This window comes from Lynx canadensis, chromosome X (genome assembly GCF_007474595.2).
Source record: "Lynx canadensis isolate LIC74 chromosome X, mLynCan4.pri.v2, whole genome shotgun sequence".
NCBI classification, from domain to species: Eukaryota; Metazoa; Chordata; class Mammalia; order Carnivora; family Felidae; genus Lynx; species Lynx canadensis.
The window spans coordinates 108,291,151-108,300,833 of record NC_044321.2 but is presented as its reverse complement, the minus strand read 5'-3'; the positions used below and the strand labels follow the sequence as shown (position 1 = coordinate 108,300,833).

General features: G+C 46.4%; 1 protein-coding gene across 2 annotated transcripts; it reads right to left on the bottom strand.

Moving 5' to 3' along the window:
• Positions 1–680: 680 nt before the first annotated feature.
• On the bottom strand, positions 681–8,776 carry CCDC160 (coiled-coil domain containing 160). 2 transcript variants are annotated; one of them, XM_030306140.1, is made up of 3 exons: positions 8,691–8,776; positions 7,523–7,580; positions 681–1,725 (listed from the first exon to the last, which is right to left on the bottom strand). In XM_030306140.1, the coding sequence occupies exon 3, from the start codon at positions 1,699–1,701 to the stop codon at positions 733–735; it is 969 nt and encodes a 322-aa protein (XP_030162000.1). In that variant the 5' UTR covers positions 1,702–1,725; positions 7,523–7,580; positions 8,691–8,776; the 3' UTR covers positions 681–732. The 2 variants fall into 2 exon arrangements, with proteins under 2 accessions (XP_030162000.1, XP_030162001.1); XM_030306141.1 differs by lacking the exons at positions 7,523–7,580; positions 8,691–8,776 and adding an exon at positions 6,813–7,399.
• Between the last annotated feature and the right edge of the window lie 907 nt (positions 8,777–9,683).

Here is a 9,683-nt window from a genome sequence, read left to right as displayed (position 1 = left end):
GTCAGCACAAGAAAATGCAAAAGCTATTGCTGACAAAATCAGGGCTCTAGCAAAGGTCACAGCCATGCCTCTTAAGTCGTCTTCCAGTCTATGGGAACTGCGGCCAGGTCAAGGGGGAAAGCAGAGGGAAAGCAGCAGGGCCGGGGTGGTGGGGGGGGGGTGGAGAACTGCATTTTTTCCAGAGATGTTTATATGTGCCTAATTAAGGTCGAATCTCAAAGAAAGCAGATACATTTATAGTATCCCATGGAGTCTGAACAGGCAGCTATAAGACCCAAAGACATGCTACGCTTACACACATAAACAGGATTTTTATTGTTAATATCAGCGAACACAGATGGAACGATATTGACGTGCCAAGGACAGATTGCTCACAAGATGACAAAATGGCTGTTGATTTGTATTCATAAATGATTTGGTGAATCACTACAGGTCTTTGAGTGAAATGTATATATGTGTGTGTGTATGTGTGTGTATATATATATATATATATATAAAGAGATTTCTGAAGCTTCATTTCCATTTGGGCTCTCGCAATAACGTCATTCGAAAGAGAAAGCAGAAGCTTTGAAGGGAACGCTTATACATTGTATGGATATCCTGCTTCCACCCAAATGAAAAACTACGTCCCATTTACACACATTTTAAGTAGCACACAAAGAAAGCACAAGAAACACTGATTTGGCTCCAAGATTTGCCTCGTGAAAGGCTTTTTTTTTATTTTTTCAAGTTTTAAAAAAACTCCTCCGTCAAGCTGTCAAGGGTACTTGATGTTACGGAAGCAAAGTGCTTCCTAAGCAACTCCAGGGCCCTGTTATTTCTTGCTTGCAGGGTCTTGTCAGCTCTCAGTTCGTTCTTGATGGCATCCAGCTCCCCGCGGATCTTTTCCATCTCTAATTCATAATACAGTTTCATTTCTTCCTTCAGGAGTGCGTTTCCAATCTCAGTTTGACGCTTTAGTTTCCTGATGGCTTCTTTTAAATCTCTGTTCTCTCGGCTCAGCCTGTGGATGACTTCTTTGGCTTGCTGGAGCTCTTCAGTTAAGTTCTGGACGTTTGTTGCTCTTTCAGACAGGTCATTTCTTAAAGCCTGGAGCTCCCAGTCTTTCTTTGAAGCTTCCGTCCCTGTGTCCTGAAAATTCAGGGATTTTGCACAGACTTCTTTTTTGGAGTTCAAGAGTTCTTTTTCGGCATTTTCAAATTCCTCTTCTATTTTTCTGCATTTCATATTAAGTTCTTCCAGTTCTTCGTTCAAAAGATTCAGGCGAAGTTTTGGAGACATTCCTTCGGTAAATTTCTTCTTCGTGTCGTGCCACGGGAGGGTTGGTAATTCCTTTGTAGTCCAGGTAGAATGATGTTCCATGCTAATAACCCTTTCTTCGGTCACAACATCCAAATTAGATGATTCACAGGAGACGGAATTTGTGTCTGCTTCATTCTTTGAAATGTTTACCTTTCTCCCTCTTAAATTTGGTTCTTGTTCTTTTTCATTTCGTTGAGAAATAAATTCTTTCCTCTTAAATTTATTTTCTTCTTGAAACTTTCTACTAGACAAATTATAAATTCCTTCTATTCTATTGGCCTTATCTAAAGTCATTTGTTCAGAAGACGATTCAGGCTGAGAATCCTCATCTAGAACATCCTGTGCACTGAAAAAAGGAGCAAACATATTCTCCTTCCAGTGTTTTCTTCTAGCATCCATTTCTCCTGGTACGTCTTCCGATTCCTGAAAAACAAAATACAAAATCAAGGCACACTGTTTGCACTGGCAGCTGGTGCGGTTGAAAGAAACCACTTGTGTTGGCTCACAGGTGAAAGGACCTAACTATTTGAGGGCTAGCTCTCCCTTTAACTCACTGAGTGATGCGGGCTTAGGCCCCCTCAGTGATAAGCTACAAACCAGGGGTGCCTGGGTGGCTCAGTGGGTTAAGCGTCTGGCTCTTGATTTCGGCTCAGGTCATGGTGTCATGCTTCGTGGGTTCGAGCCCCATGTCAGATTAAGATTCTCTCCCTTAAGATTAACCTCTTAAGAGATTCTCTCCCTCCTCTCTCTCCCATCCCCTACACACACATGTGCACACACACTCTCTCTCAAAACAAATAAATAAACGAAGCCAGCTAAGTTCCACAGGCGCTTCCAGCTTTCAAATTCTCTGATGCTACGAAGTATAACCCATCAATTGCCACATTTGGCTATTTATTGTAGACTGAGAAAACGTTTCTATGAGATAGCAACCACACACACACGAAAATGAACTGCTTCAAAAGAGTAAATGCGATTTCAAATTAACAGGTTAATATTAAGAGTGGGTCAATACTTGTGCTTCCGACGTGCCTGATGTTTTTCTAGTTCTTTTGGGCTGGACTACCGCTTATTCACTCTTTAAAGTGACTAAAACATCAGGGCTTAATGCAATGTGAGCTGCTTTGGGTAAAGTATACCATGCGGACTTCCTTACGACTAACTCTGCCAAATGCCCTTCTGTCTTGACCTGCAAATTCCTGCTATTCCAGTCTTGGGCTTTGCTTTTAGGCCAGACTGCCAAGAGTACAGAATTCTATCCATTTTGACAGCAATTTCGTGATGAGAACTGAACGTCAACAGTTGAAGATATTAACGCCACCAAATGGGTTTTTCTCGAGATACTGACTCCAAGTGTGGTTTTTAGGTAAAAATGTAACAGGCTAAATCACAACCAACTTTCTCCATTTCTAAAAATTAAAGGATATTTTCTTTGTGTCAAGAGGAGTCTTCCCTATTCAAAGAGAATCCATAACATAACAGCTTTCCTAAGGGACAGAAGTATTGGATCAAACAGAACTACTCCGGAGAGGAGGGAGAAAGAAGGACCCGAGCAACACGCTGAAAGGCCACTGACATCTGAAGCGACCAAACCAGCAACTGCAATTGCTGATACGTTCATTTGCTACAATATATTTGTAGCATCACCACTGATTTTGCTCATGCACACAAATATAATTTTATCTTGGTAACAGAAAATGGCCATTGTTGTGTTTCTTTTTAAAGTAATATCTTCTTTAATATTATTAAAGATTATAATGGTCTATTATTTAGTATGTGATATATATTTATATAACATAAAGATGGTAATAGTAGTGACTGAGCCACCCCGGCGCCCCTCCCCAGGAGTTTTTTAAACAGTTTAAATGTTAGATTTTCCTTGTGATGGTGAGAGAGTAAACTTGGTATCTATGTGTACTGAACATGCCTAATTCCTCCCTCCTCCAAAAAAGAGGGAAGGGACTCAACATCCCCAAGGGTGCATTCCCCACTGGCAACCACTGGGCTTTGAGGACAGGGAAAGATACAAATACTCAGTGAAGGTGTTAAAATGATCGGTTCAAAAGCCATAAGCCGAGCTTTACTTAGGTTTAGTTAACAAGACCACAGTAAGAAGCATAGACTTAGAAGTTCATTGTATATATTTGCCATTGGAGCATCAGCTCCTTTCTCGTCAAACAGTCCTTTCTGACTTTTATGATCCTACTAAATCACCACCCGGAAGCATCGAGGCTCTGTCTTTTCTTTAAGGGGAAGATCATCGTAATCCTGGTTTCTCTCCTCTTAGGACTACGAATGAAGACGACTGGGAGCTTTACAGTGGTAAGAAAAAAAAAAAAAAAAAAAGGAACAGAGGAAAGAGAGAAGACAGTGATGCTAATTGCCAGTCACATTTTTTAGCAGTCAAATTTTCACCAGACAATTCTGTAACAGATACAAATGCTTCTCATCGGGCAGCAATGGGAGAGAGATTACTATTCCTCCTACCTATTTCTGGATGAAAGGTATTGGTGAGATTGGTCAGGAAGGAGGTGTGGAGAGGGGCAAGTGAGGTGAGGCCACCGTATACCTGGAGGTAGCAATAATGACAAACGTGAGACAGAAATCTGGGTGTAGAAAAAGGTTACAATAAGAAACTCTTCATTGATAATTTTGCACCTTGAAAAGGCGACTTCTATCTCCAACCCTCTGATAAATCTCTGGCAGAAACATATTTTTTTTTCCCTCTTCAATTTCACTACCTTTCTTCCCTGAGCCTCTCTCTGTACAATTTCCTGATACAGTCAGTGCTTTTCAAAGAACTGGGAAGAGTCCACTGATTTTATAACTGAGGCTCTGAGAAGTCAGGTGACTTGACCAAGTCCACACAGGCTGTGGTGGTAAAACTGAGACCCTGTCTCCCAGGTCAGCGCTTGTTTGAAAATTCCTCTTTATTCTTCTGCTAGGTTTCATTCCACAAACTGAAAGAAAACAACCCCACTATTTCCAGAGCTTAGGTAATTTTTAAAGGGCCACAAAAGGAGAGAGGAAAAATGAAGGGGGGAGGGTAAGGAGAATCGCATGTCACATATCAAAGGACAGAAAGAGAAAGGTTTGAAAAGCCTTTTGGAATTTCCCTCCCATGGTTTACACAGGACAGGGTCAAGGGGGCTCTGAGCTGCTCCTTTCTTTCTTTCTTTCTTTCTCTCTTTCTTTTTTTTTTTTTTTTTTTTTGCCTCTTTCATTGGCAAGATATCCTTTAAAGGCCTGTTCCCAAATCTGGTCACAGAGTATGGCAAAGCCCAGACTGGGGGTAAGAGCTGCCAGTGTCATTTTCTCTTCGCAAACTGCACTGTTTGTTTTTTTATGCAGGACGAGTATGACATTAGTATTCTCTGGCAAGGCCAAGGAATATGCTTTGAGACAATGCTGCTCGTCTACCCTGCCATGGCAGCCATTTTGCTCTCAATAAACATGATTGGGTAATTTGTGGCAGCAGAAGGCAGATCAAAGCGGGAGCCATTACTGAAAGGAGAAGCAGGCCTTTCTAGTGGGTCAATTGTGAGCATTTATTACTGGAAGTGCCTATCCACCGCTACACGGGTTACGGAAGGACTAAAGGGGAGGGGAAGGAGGTCCCAGAGAAATGAAAATTTGAAAGAAACAAACAAGCCAGGACACAGGAAAACAATATAAAGTCCCATGACAAAAATAACATTAATAGCCCTCTAAGAGAGCGATCCCCCAGAAGTCCTTGGGACCGTGCTGGTAAGACATGGGTGTCGAGGACTTGGTTACATCTACTCATTTGTGCCCGACGTGAATTAGTATGAGACTCCTGATCCTTCTAGTTAGTGTCTCTCTGAAAACATCGCTATTCCTCCTCCGGTGACTTTCTTTCTCCAGTGGCAAAGCAGTGGGGCATTTTGCTGGAGTGAGTGATCTCCTGACTCTTCTAGAGAATTTGGGAACCACTGATACAATAAGTTGAAAAGAAATGTATAATGTAATGTCATGTAACCTAATTGTTGAGAGCTAAGCAAAGAGCAATCCTTTATTACGGATCTTTAGGCAAACCATTCCATAAAAAAACTTAGGTAAATGCACAGCTACCCTCGAATAGCTCCAGAAAATAATACACCACTATTTACTGTGAAGGGAGAAACCCACAAAATCATCTCATTTTCATTTTCAAGGTATGGGGCCCTGGGGAACACACTCATATTAAGGTGGATAAGTGATCAAATATGTTAAATCCAATTAGCTGTTTTCTAAAATATTCATTTTTAAAATCACACGCTTTAGGGAAATTTGATAAGCTCAAAATCAAAGATCTTTTTTCTGTTGCCTTATCTCATCTATATTGGAATTTGATTTCAAAGTTTCAGGACAATCTCTTTTGCATAAATCTACATCTGTCCGCAAAATGCAAGTATTCCCCCAGGCAGGGGCAGGCACGGAGTGGGAAACAGTTCTGGAAAACCTCCAGAGGCTTTTATTCCCCACCTCGCAAGAGGGCTTCATCCCAAAGTTTGTCAATTGGGAATGCCGGTTGGAAAAGGTCATCTCCAACCTGTGACGGTCAAACTTTTGTCATTACACTCAGCCCCTCAGCCACCCTCTCAGCTAGAGGCGGGGCTTTTAGTCACACCCCAGGAGCAGTGAGGGGAAGACAAAAGGCCCCTTCTTAGCCCAGGGAACTTTCCCCCATTATTCTTGGATGGTTTCAGTTCTCCCAACCCTCAGAAAAACGGCTGGGCCAAAATAAGGAAGGAGGAAAAAAAAGCCTGCTACAAAGAAAGTCACTGGCCTGGCTTCTTTGCTCAATTGTCCGATCTGTTCTCACTTAAAAGCAGTAGTTCTCGACCTTTTTCTTCTGCTTCCACTGTTCCCAGGCACAAAACACTCTCATCGTTACCATCTCTCCTTATTTGAGAAGACTGTGACTTGCCCCCTCCAGGGGAGGTCTCCATTCTCCACCCTCTTGAGAATCACTGGCTCACGGAAACATGTTAAACACCCAAATGAGGACCCAAATGAAGTGTCCGAAGTCAAGGTGGGGGAACATGTGTTAGTGTGCAACACTGTGCGGACGAAGGAAAAGGAAGTTCTTGAGAAAGGAACTGAGTAAGGACTACAGTGAGAGAAGACTGGAGGGCGGCACATCTCCTTGACTCCCACACTTGAGACCTACGGGGAAAACTTACCTTTTCTGAGCTTCGGTTTCTTCAGGTGTAAAATAGGGAAAATATACCTATTTCACAGGTGGTTAAGAGAAATGAATGAAAATGAAAACGGAAGCAATTTTAAAGTCCACTGTAGACAATAGGTTTTGTTGTTTTGTAGGCATTCCTTACCCTCCCTTGGGACATAAACCAGGCAGTCAGACAACCCACTCCTTCTCCCAAGTTGCCAGCCTGAAATCATCAGATCTCAGACAAAGTCAGTTTGGAAAGGGAAAACAAAACAAAACAAAACAAAACAAAAAAACAATTAAAACAAGCAGTGGGGAACGTAAAGTCAAATCTTACATGAATTTAACCTGCATCCTCGGGGAAGGTTAGCCTTGAGGCCCGTAAGTGGCTGATGCCTCCACATTTCCGAAGCTAAATTGATTCTAAGGGAGTCTTTTCCGCAACTGAAGGTATTTGCATTTTATCTCCAGTTGCTTTACCAAGAACTTTCCAAATGCCCCAGTGTTTTTCAGAGCCACCAATAACTTCTCAGAAATATCACAATCGGACTACCGGTTTGAATATTAGCAAGGATGACTCTGCACTCTGGGTTTTTCCCATGCTTGTTCTACAGCCTTTCATCATAGTTTTATTTCACCAACACGCTGTGATCTCCTGGCATCTTATTCACCTCTGTCTCCCGACACACAGTAGCCACCAATAAATATTTGTTGAATGCATGACCTTTAACATTCCTTCCGAAAATTCTATTAATGCTTTGATTCTAACTGAGTTTTTGTAAATATCTATAATTTCTCCTCTGGTTTCTACAGTCTTCGGGGTAACATTTTAGGAAACGGACTTTTATTTCCCCCCCAAAGTTTATTTGGCTTAGCTAAAGTCTTCGGGACACTTTTGTTTCGTTTTGTATTTTCATGAGACTTTTTCTGATCGCCTGCTGCCAACGCAGACTGATGATCTAGCTACAAAGTTGAAGATTTCTGTTGGGGTGAGGCTTTGGGCCGGTAAACACCAACAGTAACAAGTTACCAGCCAGCACAACTTACACTCTCTGTGATCCAGGGTCTTCTATTGGATGCCGTTGTCCTCCTTCGCCAGCTTGAACTGAAAATAAAATCCCCACAGCATAATTAGGAAATATAATTAACCAGAATACCCCAATCCGTGTGTGTATCTGAGATGTAGCTTAAAATGACAAGCGATATACTTAGAATGCCGTGTGGCCTATCTAGAATGTGATGCCAGACACTCGGAAGCAAGTTTTCTTTTTAACTTGTCAGCCCACTTTCCCAACTGTTATGCCGCGAAGTCTCCCGTCCCCGAGCGAGGGAAGTTATCAAATAGGACAAGAATCATGGTGGCGTGTTGTTCACCGCGGTATCTCCAGGCCTTTAGCACCTACCAAACAAATGAGCCACCGCTGGTGGCCGCAGCAGCATGCTTGTCACTAATGAGCGTGCCAAGAGCCACGTTAGCAAAGGGCTGGAGCCCAGGCCTTGCCTGCCTCCCTCCCTCCGAGTGCGGTTAATTTGTAAAATCATCAAAATGGGAAGTGACCTCGATTTTTGCCTTCGTCTCCCAGGGTCCTAACATTTGAGCCAAGCGTCCACTTCATGGGACAAACTGTCTTCCCTATTGTTCGGCAGATATTGAAAGTGAAGCAAAGTACCATTGAAAAGTGGGCCCCGGTGAACGGTTTGCAAGCCTCCAATTCTTTGTTATTAGTGTGAAACTGTTCCTTCTAGAAGAAAAGGTACGGAGTCACCTTAATTCCAAAGGCTGAGTACTTTATTAGTATGGAAGTCACATTCGTGCTATAAAGCTGTATCTATGCATGCATAGTTAGGGGGTTTTCTCGGTAAATGGTTAACAAACTCCTGCCATCGCTGCTTCCAGTGGGGAGAAGGGGGCTCGGGGCTGGGCGCTACCTGCCACCTCCCCGGTCCCCCTACCCCGTGGCGGGAGGGGGGGGGTCGCGGGGTCGGGGGGCGGGCGGAGGGCAGCGGGCGAGGCCCGACCCCACTCCTCCTTCCGCGCCGCGACGCCCACGCCCCGTCCCCTGGGCTCCGCGGCGCTCGCCAGCTCCGGGCCCGGGCCTCGGAGGAGAGCGGAAAGCCGCAGCGGGGGGTCGGGGTGGGGGACCGGGCGCCCCGGGCCCGGGGTGACTCTGCGGCGAGTCCGGGGGAGCCCCCGCGCTCCCGCGCGCAGACGTACCTGAAAGCGTGGGTGGGGTCCGGCGGGCTCTGGCTCCCCTTCCCCGAAGCCAGCCACCACTGGCGGCCGGCAGCCCTGGGCTCGGCGCTGGCCACCGCGACCCGGCCCGGCCGGCGCGGGGCAGAGCCTCCGCAGTGCAGCGCCAGCGCGGGCCGCGCCGTTGCCTAGCAACCGGCCGGCCGGATTTAAAGGGACCCGGGCGCCGGGGGCCCCGCGCGGAGCTCAGGGCGCTGCCTGCCGCCACTCAGGGCCCGCCCGGGCTCTGAGCATGCCCGGTGGGGCGGGCGCGGCGGCGGCGGCGGCGGCGGCGGTGGCGGCTGCTGCTGCTGCTGCTGCTGCTGCTGCTGCCCGCCGGCCTGGGGAGCTCAATCGGCGGAGGACTGGGTCGGGGTGGGAAGAGGCGAGAAAGTGTGAGGCGGTCCCACCCACCGTGGGCTTATTACGGAGGGTCTCGGTGACTCACAAAGGCACCTGGACGCCGTGACTGTGGGGGGAGGGGGGAGTGGCGCGGGGCTAATCCCTAGGCCTGTCCTTTAGTAGCATGGCGTTGAGGACGGTTAGCCGTGGAAGGTTAGCCTGGATGTGCTTCGGCGTCCCTAACAATGTGGGAACCGCACGCCGCCGCCCCCTCGCCCGCCCCTGCCCCTCTGCACCTGGGCTGGCGGGAAGGTCTGCCTCTGGCCAGGGTTCGAAGGGCCCACGCCGGGACAGCATTGTCCCCCGTGGTGCCCCTGCGGGAGACCGGGCTTGTGTCTCAGGTAGCTCGGGTTTCCTCTTTATCACTCGGGAACTTCCCCAAACCACCGCTGCACCCACCTGAGGCTAAAATCTAGGTGGAGGCACTCAGTTCGACACCAGCTTCAAAGTTGGCCCCCCGCTTCTGGGATGGGGTTGGGGGAACAAGCCCACGTCTTTCATTGGGTACTAGACTCCGGACGGTATTTGGCTGAATACATAAATGTCCCCCTCAGTCATCGATCAGCCTGGTTGCCT

Bases quoted from the DNA above. Each gene is read 5' to 3' on its own strand.
- CCDC160 (XM_030306140.1), bottom strand. From the start codon at position 1,701: ATGGATGCTAGAAGAAAACACTGGAAGGAGAATATGTTTGCTCCTTTT.